The 21,238-nt window shown below is 50.2% G+C and overlaps 3 protein-coding genes and 1 long non-coding RNA gene across 6 annotated transcripts in view; 2 read left to right on the top strand and 2 right to left on the bottom strand.

Moving 5' to 3' along the window:
* Positions 1 to 21,238, bottom strand: part of LOC308588838 — a 407,342-nt gene that overhangs the window by 52,990 nt on the left and 333,114 nt on the right. The gene's annotated exons all lie outside the window — the stretch shown is intronic.
* Positions 954 to 4,399, bottom strand: LOC308588805 (small ribosomal subunit protein bS16m-like). Of its 3 annotated transcripts, none has more exons than XM_081197489.1 (4): positions 4,248 to 4,399; positions 3,278 to 3,302; positions 2,225 to 2,485; positions 954 to 1,144 (listed from the first exon to the last, which is right to left on the bottom strand). In XM_081197489.1, the coding sequence occupies exons 1-4, from the start codon at positions 4,374 to 4,376 to the stop codon at positions 1,020 to 1,022; spliced, it is 540 nt and encodes a 179-aa protein (XP_081053615.1). In that variant the 5' UTR covers positions 4,377 to 4,399; the 3' UTR covers positions 954 to 1,019. The 3 variants fall into 3 exon arrangements, with proteins under 3 accessions (XP_081053615.1, XP_081053617.1, XP_081053616.1); XM_081197491.1 differs by having other exon boundaries at positions 4,201 to 4,250; XM_081197490.1 differs by lacking the exon at positions 4,248 to 4,399 and adding an exon at positions 4,139 to 4,224.
* LOC308588813 (uncharacterized protein) lies at positions 6,117 to 7,963 on the top strand. The gene is made up of 3 exons (XM_081197502.1): positions 6,117 to 6,192; positions 6,364 to 6,493; positions 7,731 to 7,963. The coding sequence occupies exons 1-3, from the start codon at positions 6,172 to 6,174 to the stop codon at positions 7,946 to 7,948; spliced, it is 369 nt and encodes a 122-aa protein (XP_081053628.1). The 5' UTR covers positions 6,117 to 6,171; the 3' UTR covers positions 7,949 to 7,963.
* Positions 8,594 to 21,153, top strand: LOC308588531 (uncharacterized protein; the record flags this gene model as incomplete). The annotated part of the gene is made up of 6 exons (XM_081196944.1): positions 8,594 to 8,635; positions 9,080 to 9,225; positions 17,546 to 17,695; positions 18,782 to 19,012; positions 20,408 to 20,603; positions 21,140 to 21,153. Exons 2-6 carry the CDS (start codon positions 9,106 to 9,108, stop codon positions 21,151 to 21,153), a joined length of 711 nt encoding a protein of 236 aa, XP_081053070.1. The 5' UTR covers positions 8,594 to 8,635; positions 9,080 to 9,105.

Genomic DNA, 21,238 nt, shown 5'->3' with positions numbered 1-21,238 from the left:
CCTCGTACCTCGTGTTGTGCAGGAATTCTAAGACACACACACACAAAAATCAGTGCAGTTTTTAAATCAGTGGTTGAAATCAGTGCAGGGTTCAGTCCTCCATTGTGATTCCAAAGGTGTCTGGCTGTATCCAGACATGGAAGAAAACTTGCTCCTTGATCTCAGGAACCATCGTGCCAAATTTGTGACAGTACCTTAAGAGGTGGCTAAATGAACAGACAAGCAACTTTCCAAAATATATAGCAGTCTGCATTCATGGCATAACCTTGTGGCAAGAAATTCTGTAAGTTTTAACTGTGCCTCAATCTGACGCAAGTGTAAAAATTGCTCAGGAGTAACTGTTCAGATGAGATATATTTATAGGGTTGTATCCAGTTAAATCCTAATCGGAGCAGACCCACTGAAACGAATGGATCTGTTAGTCATATCCATTAATTTCAGTGAGTCTGCTATTGAGTAGGACTAACGTTGGGTCCCACCCTTGACATTGACGGAATATCAATAGGAGGCCAGGTCATTATCTGTGTTCAGTAAGGCACAAATAAATGCACATTTGCTCTATTCCGTGACAAGAAACACACATTTCAGCCTTCCGGATTCTTAATTGGTGCCCAGATCCAAACATCAAAAAACCACTGCCACCCCACTTGGGAACCCTCATGCAAAGTTTGGTGGCAATATCTCAGGAGGCGGTATGAACTCAAGCCAAAAAATGGGTGAAGTCACACCCAAAATGTTTCAGTACGCTATGGTAATTCCAAATGGCGCCTGGAGTTCAAACATCAATGCATGCCTCATCTTAGAAACCTTCATCCCAAGGTTGGCAAGGGTATCTCGAGAGGTGGCCAAACCTATCCCAGAAAACGGGAAAAGTCACGCCAAAGTGATGTTTCGTTCTGCCACCTTGAATCAAAATGGCGCACAGCATCCAAGCATTAATGTATTAATGCACAACAGGCGGTCCTTCATCCTGGCACTGCCTTCGAGGAGCTGGTAGCGAGAGCCCCACACTTTGCTCTTTATTCATTCTGAGCTGGGCTTGCTTCTTCCTGAGCAGCCCTCTCAGCCTGCTGGGCTTGTGCTTTCCTCACTCTTTCGGCGTTTGTGATGGTCATCGGATGCAGGGGGAGGAATCCAGAAAGCCCTGGGCGGAGGAAAGAAAAGGCACTTTGCTGTTGCTGTCTATACTCTTCACAGCAAGGGTGGGGGAACCTCTCTCAGCCTGATGGGTCACATTCGCTTCCGGTCAACTTTCCAGGGGGCATGTATGAATGGTGCGGGAGGCCAGAGGCAAAAGCGGCTGGAGCAATTTGTGCAGTTATTACCTTTGCACAATAGGCTGCTTTCCCTATCCTCCATCCAGGAAGCTAAGCAAAGAGGCATTCTCAGAGTTCAAGCCAGACACCTGAGAGTGTGAAGCAGGAGCAGTGAGGGGATGTGGCTTAGGCAGAATTCTGAGGGCCAGATACAGAGGGCTGGAGGGCCACATTTGATCCCTGGTTCTGAAGCTCTCCTTCCCTGCATTATGTCTCGAGGTCAACTGTCTAAAGCATAGCACGGTGCGGAGAGTCAGGACACACAAAATCTGGAGTTCATCGCCTTCAGAAAATGTACCGAAAATTTTGCAGTCATATGTCAGGGGTGCATGCTGCTGTTAAGACTACAACTCTCATCTGACCCAATGGCCAATGGTTAGGGATAATGGGAGTTGGGAGTCCAAAAAGATACAGCTTCCCCAACGCTAGGCTTAAGCGCAAAGCTGTGAAAGAACTGATTGCCTGGTTGCCTGTGACATCAGGAAGCACGCTGTGCTTTCTGTTCCACTTGTTCCCCCAGACAAATTTTCAGCTTAAAAATAAACGGGAGGATTAAGAAAAAAAATTCCTGCATTGAAGGTAGTTGAATTGGAGGAGCCCTGGGGCCCCTTATACCCTCGTATGATTTTATGAATCATCATTATCAGGAACTGCCTAAGTTCAAGGGATAACTGTACAATAATCAGAATTTTATTCAGCAAAACCCCACCACAAGGATAGGTTAAAATAATGCAGGAGTTTGGCATGGTGGGGAAACCATTCAAAATATAAAACACATTTAATTTTTGTATAAATGCTTTGTTCAACAAGCAAAATGTCAATCTAAGTAAGGGAACACAGAAAGCGACAACAAAACAGGAGCAACATCCCCCCCCCCCAAAAAAAAGAAGGAAACCAGGTGGCATTACCCAGAAGTTTCTCGACGGGCTTGGTGAGATGGGCACCATTGGCAATCCAGTATTTCAGCCGCTCGAAGTTCACACCAACGATCCTCTCATTGTGGTCGTTGGGAAGCGGGCCGTAGCACCCAATCTGCTCCAGGTGCTTCCCGTCCCGGGCTCGCTTGTTCTGTGCAGCCACGATCCGAAAGTAAGGCCTGTTGGCGCAGCCACCCATAGCAAAGCGGATGACGGTATGCGCGTTGTAGTACTTTTTCAGGAGGCAGTGCCCTGGAAGGGAGACCGTGCAAAGGCAATGTCAACAGAAACCCAGCATTTATTGAAGATTTCCCTCCAGTGGTTAAACAAGCTGAAGGAAATACTTCTTTACACAGAGCACAGTTAAGCTGTAGAACTCGCTCCCAATGGAGGCAGTGATGACCCCCAACTCCATAGTGCTTTTCTTCATCTGCAATATATATCACTCATAAATGCTGATTTTTGTTTTTACACCCCACCCCACCCCGCCTAGAAGTACCAAATATCTGTTTAGTTACAGTTAATTTTTAAGTCGTTTCAGTCTTTAAACAATGGTAAAAAAAAAAGGTAAAGGTAAAGGACCCCTGACAGCCAAGTCCAGTCGCAGACGACTCTGGGGTTACAGTGCTCATCTCGCTTTACAGGCTGAGGGAGCCGGCGTTTGTCGCAGACAGTTTTTCCGGGTCATGTGGCGCAATGGACCACAAAGCAGAGCAGCACTCCGAAACGCCGTTTACCTTCCTGCCGGAGCGGTACCTATTTATCTACTTGCACTTTTTGGCGTGCTTTCGAACTGCTAGGTTGGCAGGAGCTGGGACCGAGCAACGGGAGCTCACCCTGTCACGGGGATTCGAACCGCCAACCTTCTCATAGGCAAGCCCAAGAGGCTCAGCGGTTCAGACCGCAGCGCTACCCACATCCCCTTAAACAAGCTCGGGGGGGGGGAATAATTCCCCCCTTTATTTCCCCCCACCCCCCAAAAAATAAGTGCGTCCTATGGGGCAGTGCGCCCTATAGGGTGAAAAGTACGGTAATCCCACTTACCCAGCTGAACCATGATGTCTGGTTCCTGTAGAGAAGGGGAAACAGAGGTAACAAATCAGATCCCAACATTCAGTAGCAGCAGTCTCATATTAAAACAAAGAAAAAAGCGCCATCAGCTTACAGTTATGAAATGAGGAACCAGGCTACCTAAATTTCTGCAATTCTAAAATAAATGAGAGAGGGGGATGTGGAATAGAAGTTAGGCCCAGGGAATGAGAACACAGAATCCTTGTGGTCAATTCCTCAATTATCCCTAACCCAGAAATGTAGACAGCACTTTTTATACAGTCAGACCACCAGTCCATTTACGACTGCCACCTTTGTTCTGGCAAAATATAGGACAGGATGGGGCAGAGCAGTTGGGGGGGGGGTTATTATTATTTTCCAGCTGGTGCTGAAGTGAATTCAAAGCAATCTATTACAATCTATTGGCGCCTCTGAGATTTGTCACACGCCCACATCCACGAAGTTGTAAATCTGTCTATGCTTGGCTACCCACAGCTTAAATACATGACCTTTCTCACACCCTTTCGAACACATGCATTTGGAGAGGATACCTAACTTGGCAGAGTAAGAGAGACACACACACAGAGAGAGCTTCTTACACTGAAATACGGGACAATCCTGTATTATACAGGACAGGCGGCGACCCTGAATTTAGCCGTTATCTATCCGCAGCGGCTCTGCAAGGTCTCACATAGCGTACACTCCCTACCTTGGGACCTTCCCGATGCAAAGCAGATGCTCAACCACTGAGCTACGCTCCTTCCCCTCAAAAGAAAGTAAGGCGCTAGTCCACCTGGTTCCGAGAAAAGGGGCTGATTGAAGCAGCCGGCTTCTCCCCCGCGTGGCGAGCTGTACCTGCTGCCTGAGCCCTTAGCTGCTCTTCCCCAAACCCGCGCAAGGCAACTCGGCGCGCTCACACGACCACAACTCCCCTCCAAGCGACAACCGTAGAGACGCTACTTACAAGGCCCTGCAGGTCGGAAACCACGGGAGGAGCCCGAGTCGGCCGCGCGCATGCGGCGGAACGAGCGTGGGAGAGGCGACCAATCAGAACTCGGTGTATTAAAAAAAAAGACACGACGCCGAAGCGCATGCGCCAGAGGGCGACGGGAGCTGTAGTTCCGCTTCCACGTTGCTAAGCAACCGCATTAGGCCGCGCAGGCAGGGAACCAGCCAGCGCGGTCCTTGGCCAGGCTCCGGCTCGCGCGGCCGGAGAGCAGGGGGAGGGCGCGGCCCGTGGCCCCTTGGCAGGTGAGGGGGAAGGAGGAGGAGGAGGAGAGCGGAGCGAAAGGCCAAGAGAAGCTTCAGCACAACGGCCAGAGAGAGAATAAGAGAACAGGCCCCGCCTCTGCCTTTTGGCCCCGCCCTTGTTGCGCTTGCCGGCTTCCGATGCGCATGCGTGCTCTGGTAGCCTGCATAGAATCGTCGTTGGAAGGTTTCCCCAAGGTCCGACCCACTGCGAGGTTTAAAGCACCCCAAACATATTAAATTGACTTCTTTTTCATGGATTAATTGATGAATTTAAATAACTATGCACATCATCAAACCTTGATATGGGTGCTTAAAAAAAAAGTATAGAGATAGTTTGGTATATACGCTGAACTTAAAATTTAACCACCCACACTTAAAACTGTGTGCTGTCACATGTTAGGACAGGCTGTCTGTAATCTCGTCTCTCCCCCCCCCCCACTTCTTTTCCAGTTGTTAGAACATACCAGCACATCGAAAACAGCTGGAAAAGGAAATAAATGTGGGTCTCTCCTTGTTGACTCAGCCCCACCATTTTATAATTTGTCTTTCCAGACGGATCGACATAAACATTTGATTGGTTCATCTAGCCACTAAACCTTGCGGCCCTGAAATAGATTGCTTTATGCCACGTTCCTAACTGCATTTACTCAAAGGTAAGCTTTAAGAGTGGAAGTGATGTTATTTGTGGAGGATAAGGTTACCTGTGGCTACTAGACAGCTGTGCTCTGCTGTCGAAGGCAGTAGACCTCTTGAATACCTTTGGCTGGGAGAGAGTATATCTTCACTCAGGTCCTGCTGACAAGCTTCCCAGGGGCTTCTGGTTGGCCACTCCAAAGACAGGACTTTGGACTTTTATTATTATGAATTCAATTTTTATATCGCCAGCTATCAAAAGATCCCAGGGCTATGTCCAACATTCAAAACACATTACAGAACACCCATGATAAAAAACATAAAAAGCATATGTACAGACAGCCTAATAAGGCAATAGTCATCATCACAGTCCTCTCCAACACACTTTCCACAGGCTAGAGGTTATTTAGGGGCTAAAGGCCTGGGTAAAGAAGAATGTTTTTGTCTGGTGCCTAAAGACATGGAATGATGGCTCTGGGGAGAGTGTTCCACAATCGGGGAGCCACCACAGAAAAGGCCCGGCTCTTGTCACCTTCCAAACTTCTCTGGGATGGGGGATGTAGAGAAGGGCCTCAGATGGCAAGCGGTGGTCCAGGTTGGATTACCCTATGGCCTGATCCTGCAGCCAAGCTCATCTCAGTCGTAAGTATGTCCCACTCATGTTCAGTAGGCGTGTGTGCGTGTGCGGGGTGTCTATCCACAGGCACAGTGTGCATAGGCTCACAGTCTTTGTTCAGTCCTATATACCCCATCTGACAATAAGAAGGTCTCTTTTTCTCATAACGGGCTTTTAAACTTTGCAGGGCTCTTGACCCCTTTGTTGCAAGGGGAGCAACTGAGCCGCTGCCCTCATGGAGGAAGGCGACACCTTGATGAGGAAGAGCTTCACAGTGCTGCAGGAAAGGAGCAAACGGAAGCAGCGGCAGCAGTCACAGCAGAACAATCCGGTGTGGACTCCTCCATCCAGCGGGAAAACCATCTCCAGCAAAGCAGGCCAAGCAGTGATGGAGGACTATGAGAAGCAGGTAGGCAAAGCCTGGATACGAGCAGAATCCTCGCACGGATTTGAAAGGGCCCTGGACATCATTTAGTCCAGCCCTGCCTGCTCAGTGCATGATGCCGTTAACAGCAGAGGTTGCCGATGTGGTGCCTCCTTTTTCGTCTCCTTTGCACCCTCAATTCCTCTCCTTCCCCAGGCGAAGGAACAGCTGGCGAGCCCTACAAGGTCTCCCTACATGCCCGAGATGGAGGAACTGTGGAAATCCTTCCTCATGCGCCCTGGGTGCCCCAGGTACAGCCACAGAGCTACTTCAACATCTGACCTTGGTAAGGCTCAAGAGGAAGAGGCAGTCTCTGTGGGAGACCAGGGTGGTGTAGTGGGCTGGAGGACAGCTTTCCCCAACCGATGGTTCTCCATCCAGGCACTGCTGGGCTGCAACTCCCATCAGCCCCCAGCCAGCATGGCCAATGGTAAGTAGTGGTGGGAGCTGGGAGTCCAACAACATACGGAAGGCAGCAGGTTCCCCACCCCAGAGTTAGGTGGAGCAATGGGCTGTGTTTTTCTGTGGTGCAGAGATGGGGAACCTCAGCCCAGCACCCAAGATGGCCCTTCAAGCCTCTCTTTGGGGCCTTGGGGACTCTCTCCAGGCTACATCCTGTTCACAGCCCACACCCCTGCTGTGTACCTGCATGTGTGCTTTTGTCTGGCTGAGATGCATCATTGTACTCTGCTAACATCTCCTTTCCTTTCCCTAGCTAGCAGGACCAGTGGTCAAGGACGATGGGAATTGTAGTCCAAAAACAGTTGGAGGCCCAAGTTTGGGAAACTCTGCCCTAGTCCTACACTCCACCCTCGTCAACACACAGGAAGGATAGAGAGAGGTGGGGGGGGTGCCTATAGAGACTAGTCTACCGCAAAAGTTTAAATTTATTGCTCCACCCAGTTTTGCCTCTGGCCTCACCCACCACTAGCATGTGGCCCCCCAGAAGGTTGCTGAAAAGGAAATGTGGCCCTTGGGATGAAAAAGGTTCCCCACCCTGCTCTGGGGGCTGCACTCAAGCAGGTGAGATGTGTGCAGTAGCTAGGCGCAAGCAGTCATCAAAGTACTTTAATGAGCACCTTTCCATCCATCATCAGTCAAGAAGGCATCCTAACTGAACTCAAGAAAATCTTACTTCAACTGTCAGGATGTTGACGTACATTCCAGATAACCGACTCCTGAGCTTGCTAAGTGCTGTTGTAACCCTAACCTGCCCCTCTTCCATAATCTTCTCACGTCCAAAATGTCTCTTCGGGTGGGCATGAGAACCAGTGGTCCTCCAGGATGTTGCTGGACTTCAGTTCCCACCAGCCTCAACTATCATGGCCAGTGGTCAGGGAAGAGGGGAGTTGTGATCATCCAACAACCTGCTGAGAGCTGAAGGTTTTGTTTTGTTTTGCTGCACGCTGCATGCTGTCTAAACTGAAAAAGTGGTGCCTCCATTATTAGCGATTTCCATGCACTGTGTGTGTGAAAGACCCATGTAACCGTCTCCTTCCTCCTCCTCCCCCTTCTCCTTGCAGGGAATGAGATAACCAAAGGCCACCTGCCTTGCAACATCAGCACCATAAGTCTGTCCTCTCAGCTCTCCTTGGAAGAACGGAACTTGATACAGTGGTGCCCCGCAAGACGAACGCCTCACAAGACGGAAAACCCGCTAGACGAAAGGGTTTTCTGTTTTGGAGGCGCTTCGCAAAACGAATTTCCCTATGGGCTTCCTTCGCAAGACGAAAGCCCATAGGGAAATCTCCGGGACAGCGGGGAAGCGCAGCGTCTTCCCCACTGTCCTCGGACCTCCTCCGAAGGCTGGCGGTGGGGTGGAAAGCCCTTCTCCCCGCGCCAGCCTTCAGAAGGCTCCTCCGAAGGCTGGCAGTGGGGAGAAAAGCCCTTCTCCCCGCGCCAGCCTTTGGAAGGCTGCTCCGAAGGCTGGCGGTGGGGCGGAAAGCCCTTCTCCCCGCGCCAGCCTTCGGAAGGCTCCTCCGAAGGCTGGCGGTGGGGAGAAAAGCCCTTCTCCCCGCGCCAGCCTTCGGATGGCTGTCCTGAAGACTTGCGGTGGGAGGAGGGTTTTCCTTCCCACCGCCAACATTCAGAATGCTGTTCTGAATGTTGGCGGTGGGGAGGAAAAACCCTCCTCCCACCGCAAGCCCCGGGAACAGAGGAGAAGCGCTGCGCCCCTTCCCCTCTGTTCCCGTACCTGTCCTGAAGGCTTGCGGTGGGGAGAAAAGCCCTTCTCCACACCGCCAGCCTGGCAATCGGTTTCCATAGGAACGCATTAATTGATTTTCAATGCATTCCTATGGGAAACCGTGCTTCGCAAGATGAAAAACTCGCAAGAAGAAAAAACTTGCGGAACGAATTAATTTCGTCTTGCGAGGCACCACTGTACTTCAGAGACCAGATATCTTTGAGTCAAAGAGCTGCCTCAGATGTGAGTGCCTTTGTCTGACTTGCTGGTTCCCACACAGATCCCTCCCCTCCCCTCCCCTCCCTGCTGCAAATCGGAGTTTACATCTCAGGACTATGCAGGAAGGGGTGTGGGGCAGGCAGCTTTTGCTATGCTTAAACAAAACTGCAGTGCTTTCGTTTCAGCTGCTATAACTCGCCTCTTTTCAGGCAACTGAGCTGGACGATTTCTAGCCTTCCGATGTGCTACATCCCAGGACAGCCTTCTTTTTATAATGGCAATGTATTAAATGTATCATTAAAGGGCTCCACTATTGCCCATGGCACCCTGGGTGCTTCCAGACGATTGCTAGACCCGTGTGGGTTTCAGTCGCATCCCAGCAGATTCAGGACTAGCGTCGGAGATGATCCATAGCACTACCTTGACGGTGCCTTTCTCTCCTCCACTCCGTTCCCATTGCGCGCACAGATTGTCCAGCCTCATCTACTCAGAGCATGTCTGGGTTGCCTAAGTGGGAAAGTTTCACCGAGGGCTTCACAGGCGACGTCTACCTGAAAAGCCAAACCCGCAAAGGAAGCAGAATCCCATGGTACGTCAGTCTGCTGCAGGAAAAGGTAAGGATGTAACTGTCAAAGCAGCTTGGCAGAGGAAAGGAAGCAGGGAACTGGGCCGTGCAAGGCTTACTGGAAAGCACTGGCCCTGGCCAGGCCCATCCTGGTACCCTGGATGCTGAGCATGGGGGGTCTCATGCCTGTAGTGGAGTGCTTCAGTATAACCACACTGTTGTGATGTTTAAGGCAACTTTACTTGGTCACAGCAGCAGCCTCTGGGGAGAACGCAAAAGTGGAAACTGCAAGCCTATGAATTACGCAGGCTTCTATAGAGCCATGCCCTCACCTTAGTTTTACAGGTGCATGGAAACTAAGCCCGTTCTCAGGCGGAAAGCATGCCTGCCATATTGGAGCCTGCTCTCCATCAGACAAACCTTAATACAGCCAGAGTAATAGAGCTATCCTTCTGTAGTTACAGGTTTTTATACCATGTGTAGGCTATTTATCAAAGCATATACAGTTCTACAATTTCCACTACGTGCCCTTCCAGGGAGGCACCCGAAAGTGGGCCTTCTGGTGCAGGTCAATGGATCTGAGTAGGTTCAACACCAGGAGAAGCGCTCTGAAAGATATAGGGGTCCTGAACTACACGGGCCTTTATAGACCCAAGTCGGCATGATGAATTGGGGCTTGGGAACATACAGCTGATGGAAAGATCTCTGGCTCCTGGAGATTGTCTGCCTGTCAGAGTAAAAAATATTGGGCTACATCCGTAGTCTTCCTTGTATCTGAACATGGCTGTCTTCCCTCCCTACCCCATATTGAAGCCTTATTTCGCCAGGGAATCGTTGTGCCCGCGTCCCCAGGACCAAAGAAAGAGTAAAATAACACCAGGAAAGTTTCTTCTTTGGAGAAAAGGGTTTTATCTGTGCACAGAGACAGCCAGCAGAATATAGTTTCTGAAATCTGACTGCAAAGTAATACACATCAGCAAACTTTCTTATACCTGAAAGCATTCACCCACCTCTCAAGACCTCCCCCAAAACTTCCCCAATCAGCTGGCAAGTTTTCACTTATTCCCTTTTAGGGCATATCTATATTGCTGGCTAAGCAGTCCCTCGTCTTACCCCTGTACGTGTGCCTTTCTGCTTGCTTAGCAGTCCCTCCCCTCTCCTTCGTACACGTGTCCTTTTTGCTAGCTAAGCAGCGTCTTGTACGTGTCTATTCTTATCTTGCATTACTGAAGCAGGAAGCGCAAGGCAGGAAATGGCCCCATAGCCTGTCTGGTCAAATTTAGCTTGCAACTGTGGGTCTAGCTAGCTGCTTAACCACAATTTGCAGAAGTAAGTTTAATGCAGAAACTGACTATGTGCAGATAATATGAAGATTAACCCTTCACTCCCTCCTCTTTTTTATGAACAACCTAATACTTAGGTTCGTTCTGGGGTATGGGTCTATAATCTCTCATTAAAGCAATCACGCGGGGTCCCATCATGCTAGACATCATTCTCTGTAACATGTTTTGCATGCACTGCACCAAGCAGGGGATACAGAAGCAGAAAAGCAATAGAAGCATTATTGGGCCCACCAGCATAGTTAATATCCTCCCCATCCCTCCACCTGGGAAGATGCCATTACAGCCAGGGTATATGAACTTACTTTGCACAGAGGTGACATCTGCGGTGTCACAAGTGCAATGGCAGTGGGAGACACCAATTGCTCTTTTACTGGTAGGTTCCTTTTTCTGCGACACACAGACCCACCCATTCACCCTATGGACACGGAGGGGTGATGGATGAGTCCACTGAGGCCAGAAGTGAGAATCTGGGAGGGTGGAAAGATTGTGAATGGTGGAACGGTTAAGTGGCAGTGGGAGGAGCGGCAGTCCACTCGAGGCATCTGTTGGGGCCAGGGTGCATACTAGACATTTAGACTTATTGACAGAATGGGCTACGCTCATGCCAGCAAAAGAAAATGCACATCCATATGACAAGGGCGGTTGAGATAACTCCCACCCACCAACCCCAAGAATGCCAGGGCTCCTCCCACCAATATTCAGGGGTCATTTCTGATATTCCTTTACTGCTGGAGGGCCCACTGATATTCGTATTCAATTATTTGCCAGGCCTCAGGGGTGCCTCTCCACCTTACTTCGGAAGCTCCTACCACGTGGAGCAGCCTGACACACGGGGTGACTATATCAAGGGGGTTCTGGTACCAATATCAAAAGTCCTGGTGGTGCCTCTAAATTGGCTGGAGAACAAGTGTCTACGTTGGGGGCGCTGCCTGCGGGCGCCCCTCCCATCCAATTCTTCACCGTGCGTAGAGATATCAGCCTCCGGAGTGATATCAGCAAGGCGGTCGTCACTGGAGGGGATCTTCTGGATGCTGAGACACAGTCCAATCTGAAGCAGCTTTCTTCACTCGAATGTGGTGGACCCAAGGGGTGACGCCAGCGACCTTCACAGCTATGGGTGTGGAGAGCAGATGGGCCCTTCCAGCACGGTGGCAGTGGTGCCTGGGACCAGTCTTATCCACACCTCGTCACCTGGCTCAAACTGGTCACGCAAGGAGTTCGGGCCTGGGTTGAGAGAGAAAATCTCGAGAGAGAGACTGTACATAATTGTTCAATTCCACATCTTGAGCAGGGATAGGTGAAAGCATGCACACATAAGGAATCGGTCTCCCAAACATCACTTCAAAAGGGTGACAAGTGAATACGTTTCAATGGGAGGCTACAGACTCTAAGCAAAGCCAAGGGCAACATGGACACCCAATTAGACCCTGTTTCTTGGGTCAATGGTTTTTCAAAGTCCTGTTCTTCCTTTCCTATTTTCCAGAACTTTTGGGGCCTATATGCAGTACCCACCATCTTCCTTCTTCACTGGCAACAGTGGGGTGTTTCACTGTGATTGGCATTGTTTCAAGATTCCATGTTGAAGCAATCGCTTCAAATGCACCCACACTCCTTCAGCTGCCTGTCGTGGGATGGGGTATTGGTTTTTATCTTCCGCCCATAGTCCAGGGTCAACATCATGAAGCAGGCTAACAGGGAGGATTCCCTCCTCTTCTTTTACCATCATCAAGCACCAATGGTCTCTCAGGGGCATTTCTAAAGAAAACTCTCCTGCTGGTCCAGTTGTCATCATTACTTCCCCCGTTGGTTGGAAGGAAATCTGGGCTTGTAATTTTGTTAACAAGTCTCGGCCCAAGAAAGGAATGGGACACTCTGGTATATACAAAAATTTGTGCTGGACTACTTGGCCATCTAGGCAGCAGGTAACAGACTGCAAAAACGGGGCCTTTTGTGATTTACCTGTGGCTCCAATTATATTAACCACTTGGTTTGTGGGTTTTGTTACAGGCACAGGTAAGACTGAGTGGGCGGCTCACATGTCCACCTTCTCCTACCTGTAATAAGGTAGCTGGGTTAAGGGCTGTGGTAACCTGAAACTTCAGGCGTGAATATAATAACAGCATCTGGCACTTCCTCATTTTCGCTTGTGATAGGAAATAGGTGCCTTTCATGTCAAGTAAGGCTGGGACTGCGTGTGGAGTCACACAGGTGGTGTCCTGTCCAAACGTGAATTTATCTGCCTTTGTGAGTAGGGTGGCCACTGCCACAATCGCTCTCATACAGGGGGGGGGGGCAATCTCTGTTCTGTTGGGGTTAGCTTCTCTGACAAGTATGCGACGGGTTGCTGCCAATTTTCCAGTTTCTGGCATGAGACTCCCTTGGCTACCCCCTGGTCTTCATCTATGAACAGGGTAAAAGGCTTCTCGGGGTTTGGATGCCAAGCGCTGGGGCTTGTTGTAATGCCACTTTGAGATCCTGGAAAGCCTGCTGCTGTTCCCTGCCCCATATAAAAGGATCCTTCTCTATTCCCCTAGTTGACTCATGCAGGGGCCGAGCAATGCTTCTGTAGTTAGTAGTGAGTCCAGGAGATATTGTACATCATCATAAGTGGGATTATAGGTTTTTTTTAAAAAATCCCTTCAAACAATTTTATGATCTTTGCTGGATTCTCCTCAAAGAAAGGATTCTGATTACACCAATTACAAACATCTGCACTTGTGAACGGAACGTGCTGTACCGTGTAAGTGTGTTCTGCAGTGGCCCCATTGGGCCCTGGTGGGCCAGGCGGATCGTGAACTCGGCGAAGGGGCTTTACTCCGGCTGCCTGATCCTTCCTGGTTTTCTCATACTGTCTGTGAGACATAACTCTCTTCGCCGCCTGTCCCCACTTACGTTGCCATCTCTTCCTCTTTTCAGGGGTGCAGCATTCTGCTGCCTCAACTAACAAGGGACTCACATCCAACTTCTCCCTCAAATGGCTTTGCAAACTCCTTTAGTCTCTCTTTCTGTTTTTCTGTCCACATTTTCTTTCCTTGATTCATATCATCTAGTGTCTTCCTAAACTCTTCGTCATCTTCCTCTTCTTCCGTCTCACTATCCTCCTTCGCAGGTCCTCCTCCCCCTACACCAGTGCCTCCCTGTGCTTCTTGATTTTGGCCTGGGGGGGGTTGTTGGAGGGGCTGTTGGTGGAGTGTAAGGTGGTAGCTTAATCACTCCCCCTCCTCATCTTCTGGGTCTTCTAACACCAGAGGCTTCACTGTACAAATCCTGTTCTGTGTGTTGCTGTCACGGCAAGACTTTAGCCATGGTAGATTCTTTTCTACATTGGTCTTCCATGTAGAGATATAGGGGATCTGGTCTGGGTGGACATTTAATATATTTTGCCACAGGGGGTTGATTCGCCACAGGGGGTTGATTAATTGCAAATCAAAGCCACGCAGTTCCCTGGGTCGGCAAGTCCACCTCACATAAAGTTCTGAGTCTCTGTTTTTTCAATTTGAATCCCCAAATCATCACTCTTCTTGGCCGTTTTCCAGTTATTTAAAAAGCATTCCAGAGGAATACATTGGCTTGCTCCAGACCCCATTTTTCAGATACTCCACTCCTAACCGGGTTTCAAAATTCTCTCACACTCCACATGCTACAGATTGTCAGAAAATGCACAACCCTACAATCGCTCGGCCAAGGGGACACTAAGCCTTGGCCCTCATTCAACAATTCATCCACCGGAGTATCTGACACACAACATGCCAACAAAACACTCAATTCCCTCTGCCCCATTCCCTTTCCCAAACCTTACCAATTCCTTTCCTGGCGGCACTGTACTGCCGGGCACTCTTCTGCCATGACCAGGTGAGGCTGATCAGGCCTCTGGCCCTTTCCCTCGGGCCCCTAGCCCTTTCCTTCGGGCTTACCTTTTTTTTTCCCGCTGCAGATTCCCTCTTTCGGCCTCTTTTCTCCCTCGACCAGGTGTCTCCACTCCAGGACGGTGTGGCAATCTCCCCCTACAAACTGGCAGGGTGTGCACCGGAAATGCGAACGCCGATCTGAGCTGTTCACCTGTGGTCGAGCCTGGCTCTCCTTGGTCCTCTGGGGTGGGGCGATATCCCGGACGAGCCCCCAAAAATATGAAGCCTTATTTCGCCAGGGAATCGTTGTGCCCGCGTCCCCAGGACCAAAGAAAGAGTAAAATAACACCAGGAAAGTTTCTTCTTTGGAGAAAAGGGTTTTATCTATGCACAGAGACAGCCAGCAGAATATAGTTTCTGAAATCTGACTGCAAAGTAATACACATCAGCAAACTTTCTTATACCTGAAAGCATTCACCCACCTCTCAAGACCTCCCCCAAAACTTCCCCAATCAGCTGGCAAGTTTTCACTTATTCCCTTTTAGGGCATATCTATATTGCTGGCTAAGCAGTCCCTCGTCTTACCCCTGTACGTGTGCCTTTCTGCTTGCTTAGCAGTCCCTCCCCTCTCCTTCGTACACGTGTCCTTTTTGCTAGCTAAGCAGCGTCTTGTACGTGTCTATTCTTATCTTGCATTACTGAAGCAGGAAGCGCAAGGCAGGAAATGGCCCCATAGCCTGTCTGGTCAAATTTAGCTTGCAACTGTGGGTGCTGAAGTAAGTTTAATGCAGAAACTGACTATGTGCAGATAATATGAAGATTAACCCTTCAATATAACAGTCAAGGGCACCTGTTTTCAGCTCGAGGCCACATTCCCTTGTGGAGAGCCTTCTGCAGGGCCCGCATGCCAGCAGGGGGCACAGCCGGAGGAAAGCCCTTCTCCCCGCGCCAGCCTTCGGATGGCTGTCCTGAAGACTTGCGGTGGGAGGAGGGTTTTCCTTCCCACCGCCAACATTCAGAATGCTGTTCTGAATGTTGGCGGTGGGGAGGAAAAACCCTCCTCCCACCGCAAGCCCCGGGAACAGAGGAGAAGCGCTGCGCCCCTTCCCCTCTGTTCCCGTACCTGTCCTGAAGGCTTGCGGTGGGGAGAAAAGCCCTTCTCCACACCGCCAGCCTGGCAATCGGTTTCCATAGGAACGCATTAATTGATTTTCAATGCATTCCTATGGGAAACTGTGCTTCGCAAGATGAAAAACTCGCAAGAAGAAAAAACTTGCGGAACGAATTAATTTCGTCTTGCGAGGCACCACTGTACTTCAGAGACCAGATATCTTTGAGTCAAAGAGCTGCCTCAGATGTGAGTGCCTTTGTCTGACTTGCTGGTTCCCACACAGATCCCTCCCCTCCCCTCCCTGCTGCAAACCGGAGTTTACATCTCAGGACTATGCAGGAAGGGGTGTGGGGCAGGCAGCTTTTGCTATGCTTAAACAAAACTGCAGTGCTTTTGTTTCAGCTGCTATAACTCGCCTCTTTTCAGGCAACTGAGCTGGACGATTTCTAGCCTTCCGATGTGCTACATCCCAGGACAGCCTTCTTTTTATAATGGCAATGTATTAAATGTATCGTTAAAGGGCTCCACTATTGCCCATGGCACCCTGGGTGCTTCCAGACGATTGCTAGACCCGTGTGGGTTTCAGTCGCATCCCAGCAGATTCAGGACTAGCGTCGGAGATGATCCATAGCACTACCTTGACGGTGCCTTTCTCTCCTCCACTCCGTTGCCATTGCGCGCACAGATTGTCCAGCCTCATCTACTCAGAGCATGTCTGCGTTGCCTAAGTGGGAAAGTTTCACCGAGGGCTTCACAGGCAACGTCTACCTGAAAAGCCAAACCCGCAAAGGAAGCAGAATCCCATGGTACATCAGTCTGCTGCAGGAAAAGGTAAGGATGTAACTGTCAAAGCAGCTTGGCAGAGGAAAGGGAGCAGGGAACTGGGCCGTGCAAGGCTTACTGGAAAGCACTGGCACTGGCCAGGCCCATCCTGGTACCCTGGATGCTGAGCATGGGGGGTCTCATGCCTGTAGTGGAGTGCTTCAGTATAACCACACTGTTGTGATGTTTAAGGCAACTTTACTTGGTCACAGCAGCAGCCTCTGGGGAGAACGCAAAAGTGGAAACTGCAAGCCTATGAATTACGCAGGCTTATATAGAGCCATGCCCTCACCTTAGTTTTACAGCTGCATGGAAACTAAGCCCGTTCTCAGGCGGAAAGCATGCCTGCTCTCCATCAGACAAACCTTAATACAGCCAGAGTAATAGAGCTATCCTTCTGTAGTTACAGGTTTTTATACCATGTGTAGGCTATTTATCAAAGCATATACAGTTCTACAATTTCCACTACGTGCCCTTCCAGGGAGGCACCCGAAAGTGGGCCTTCTGGTGCAGGTCAATGGATCTGAGTAGGTTCAACACCAGGAGAAGCGCTCTGAAAGATATAGGGGTCCTGAACTACACGGGCCTTTATAGACCCAAGTCGGCATGATGAATTGGGGCTTGGGAACATACAGCTGATGGAAAGATCTCTGGCTCCTGGAGATTGTCTGCCTGTCAGAGTAAAAAATATTGGGCTACATCAGTAGTCTTCCTTGTATCTGAACATGGCTATCTTCCCTCCCTACCCCATATAACAGTCAAGGGCACCTGTTTTCAGCTCGAGGCCACATTCCCTTGTGGAGAGCCTTCTGCGGGGCCCGCATGCCAGCAGGGGGCACAGCCGGAGGTGAAAAGTAGGCAGGGCAGCGGGGGCAGCTCTTTCCCTTTGCACAGCAGCCTACATTCCAGCAGGGCTTCTATACAGAAGCATCCATTTCTCCATACTCTGCCAAGGCAAGTAAGAGGCATGAACCGAGCTCTGGAGCACCTTCCAGCCAGGCAGAAACTCTCAAGGAGGGCATAGAGTAGGGCCAGTAAGGGGGAATGGCCGAGGAGTGCTGCAAGGGCCAGGAAGAGCAGCCTGGGCGGCTGCATTTGGCCTGTAACCTGAGGTTCCCCACCCTTGCCATGTAAATGGACAAAGTGTTTATTGCCCTGGTGGGGCACCCATGTCATGCAACTGTAGGAAGTGTCTTTGAGGTCTCAACCTGGCTGTTCCCATATCTCCCCCCCCCCGCCCCCCAGGATACAGCTTTGCAAAAGATGGAAGCGGAACTCGTCCGCAAGGATGATGTGATCTCACTCCTCCGGGAGGAGCTGGAAGTGATGCAGAAGCAGCTGGACCAGGCCCAGCAGGGGGGTGAGCTCGCCCCAGTGGAGAGACCCGCCCAGAAGGTTGGCCCAGTCCTTCTTCTCTGTTTATTCATTTACTGCCTTTCTGTCCTGCTTTTCCTCTAAGGAGCTGAGATTGACGTATACGTGGTTCTCCCCTGCTCCACATTTTACTCTCACAACAGCCCTGCGTGGTAGGTTAAGCTGAGAGGCTGAGGCTAGCTCAGGGTTAACTAGCAGGCTTCACACCCAAGTGGGGATCTGAACCCGGGTCTCCCGGGTCCTAGTTTGGCACATGAACCACTGTTTTTTAAATTTTCATTTCAACAATTTGCATGTCGCTTAACCGCTATACAGTAAGACTAAATGTGAGTTAAAACTATGAAATCAGCGTTCACTTGAACAACCTGCTGAGATAATCTTTGGAAAAGAAAAAATTCAGGAAGCACTGGACATTCAACAGGCCTGCCTGACCTCAACCGGAAGGGAGCGCCACAAAAATGGGATCCAAGGCACTGAAGACAGAGAGGCTCCTAGTGGATACGAGCCATGGGGGACCACTGGCAGCTACCTCATTGCAGGGTGTTGGACTGGATAATCCCCATGGTCCCTTCCAACCCTACAATTCTATGATTCTCTGATTCCTGCATTGCGGAGGGTTGGACTAGATGACTCACGAGGTCCCTTGCAACGCTGCAGTTCTATGAAAAGAAGGATCCCGAACCACACGACACTACATGGGCTGTCTGTGTGTAATTCTGTAAGCCTCTATATGTGCCAGGGGCTCTTACTTTGCAATCCAACTAAAGGGAGAGCAGGGCAAGTGAATGCACAGCCTCTGTGCTAATGGCAAATGCTTGGAGATATGCTTGGTGGATTCGCCCTCAGTGGTGGCTGGTGCCTATAGGATTGGTAGGCCTGGAGGCCAACAGTAGGTGGCGCCAAAGCCAGTGGCAGGCACAGCCAGAGTCAATGGCAGGCAGAGTCCCTATGCTTCCTATGCTTTGCATCCTCTGTGCCCAGTATTTCCTACAACAGTTCTGAGATAACCTTGCAAGTTCTAGCAGCATTTCCCCAAGTTACTGGAGGGCTGCGCCCTCAGTTTCCAGCTTCATCGCCTTCTGAATCTTTTATCCCTCTCCTTAAAAGGAACCGGAAGAAAAACTTACGGTGCAAGTGAGTGACCCAAACCTGCGCAGGCGAGGTGTCTCTCTGCCGGTCCTTATGAAGCAGAAGAGCATCCCGGAAGAATTTCGGCAGGAATTGGAGCGGTTGAAATTGGAGCTGGCCCAGACAGATAAACAGGTGGATTCCAAGATGGCTCGCCTTAGCAAGACGCTGCTGAAGGATCAGAATGAACTGGAGCAGCTGGAGAAAGAGGTGAGCCCAAAGGCCAGTCGGGGAGAAATTTGTCTACATTTGTAACAAATTCGTTTCCCAAGCTCTGGTGTCCATAGAGCCGAAACAGCCCCGTCCACACAAAAGAGGAAAAGTTTCTGCAGGTATGGGGAACACACAAAGATTTGCAGAAGTACAGAATGTCTATGGGGCTGGGCAGAACCCTGCCCCCTCCCCAAGCTAGAGATGGGCACCCTTTGACCTGTGGTTCAGTTGTGGCCCCCACGATTGCCTACCTGGCCCTTGGGAGTCCCTTTCCCTTGCTATCCTGCCTTTCCCCCAGGCCACAGCAAGACCTCATTCTCTAGTGTCCAAACTGACCTGGCTGGCACCCTCCTTATCAGGGTCAGAATCAGCAGTGGTGAAGTTAGGTGGTTTTAGACTCTGGTCTTAAGGACCCTATTCCTTTAGAACAGTGTTTCCCAACCACTGTTCCGCGGCACACTAGTGTGCCGCGAGATGTTGCCTGGTGTGCCGCGAGATGTTGCCTGGAGGGAGGCGGGCGAGTCGGGCGGCGAGAGGCGGGGCGGCGGCGGCGAGGAGAGGCCGCCCAGCGCGGGGCTCTCGCCGTCTGCCTGCCTGGCTGCCTGCAAGCTCGGCGGGCAGCGCCTCCGTCCGCAGCGCCCGCCTCGCGGCTCTCATTCCCTGCCCCTGCCAAAGCTCACCCAGCCAAGCCGCGCTCTCCTTCCTGCCTCGCTTTGCTGCCTCCTCCCCCCCCCACCCCCAAAGCTTGGAGGTTCCCCGGCAAGGGGGAGGGGAAAAAATTGAAACTTACACTTTCGTGCGTCCCTCCCGGCGTGACGCTGCGCGCTGACGTCACGGGGCTGTAATGGTGGTGTGCCTCGAGATTTTTTTCATCAAACAAGTGTGCCTTTGCCCAAAAAAGGTTGGGAAACACTGGAGTAGAGGAACCTAGCAGAGGCCAGTTTCCTCATTTTCCAGTTGTAAATTTGGTTCTGCACATTTCTACAGCAATTTGCACTTTTGAAGGAAAAAAACACCCCAACAACCCCTAAATTCTCATGAGAATTCACCAGTATTTTAGTGTGGATTTCTCCTAATATACCCTTTTTTTGGGGGGGGGGAATGCAGTTTCCCCTACTATAATGCATTTTTGAATGCTGTTTTCAGTAAGGTATACATTTCTATGCAAATCTTCTCCTTAGGGTGTGCATATTTTGCATGCTTTTCTTGCTTGGAGAGCTGCAGTACAAAATTTGGAGAAGTGCAGATTTCAAAGGCTAATTGTGTTCCAGCTCACGTGTTGCTTTGAGAAGTACGGATTGGGTAGTTTCCTGTTAAAACGCGAACGAAATTGGCTTTCTCCCATGCCCTTACTATGGCATCCCAGTCTTTCTTTGCGCTCTCTCTGCACAGTACTCTGAAATACAGGAAAAGGTACGCTTGGAGGGCGAGGAAGAGATGCGTGTGGAAAGTGGGTCTTACAAAGAAGTGCATACGGAAGAATCGGAAGAGGAGCTCCTTTTTAGCAAGCTTCTCGAGTTCCAGAGGATGAACGACAAGCTGTACGACGAGCTGCAGAAAGTGAAATTTGATTATGACATGGCCACAGGTAACTTTGGAAAGCTGAGATGGTTATATATATATATATATATATATATATATATATATATATATGGAAATGGGTTGGCTAATATTTTCCTTGGGGAACCAAGAGTCACCCCTTCTGGAGGCAACCTCACATTGTAGGCACTGATTGAAATGGAACGAAGGTGAGGCCACTGAGAAACAAGAGGGAGTTGTGAGCATGCTCAGTAGAACCCTGAGGTTAGTTGAAATGCAAAACAATCATTTTGGAATCCTAAGCGGGTGACCTCCTCAAGAGCCCAATGAGAGCTGAGCGTGCCCAGCAACCATGGATTGCTGAGTGTTGGTTGGAAAAAGAAAAGGAAACCAGGGAATGGGGAATGGAATGGAGTTTCCTGGGATTGGGCATGGTAGCCCATTGGAAAAAGAAAAGAAAACCAGGGCACAGGGAATGGAATGGAGTTTCTTGGGATTGGTTGTCCATTGGATGAGAGCATGCCTGCAAGAAGGCAAAAACAAAACAGCAACATTGGTTTGCAGGTCCCTCTCTTGTTAATTCAGAGGGTTCATGCTAGTGGAGAGTTTCTGGCGATCCATACTGGGTGGCCTCGATCACATTCACGGGCTTTTCTTTGGATTCCCTAGGCGCGATATCTTCCG

This window comes from Podarcis bocagei (assembly GCF_964188305.1).
Source record: "Podarcis bocagei genome assembly, chromosome: 6".
NCBI lineage: Eukaryota > Metazoa > Chordata > Lepidosauria > Squamata > Lacertidae > Podarcis > Podarcis bocagei.
Note: the sequence above shows the minus strand (reverse complement) of the source record. Positions and strands in the feature narration are given on the sequence as shown.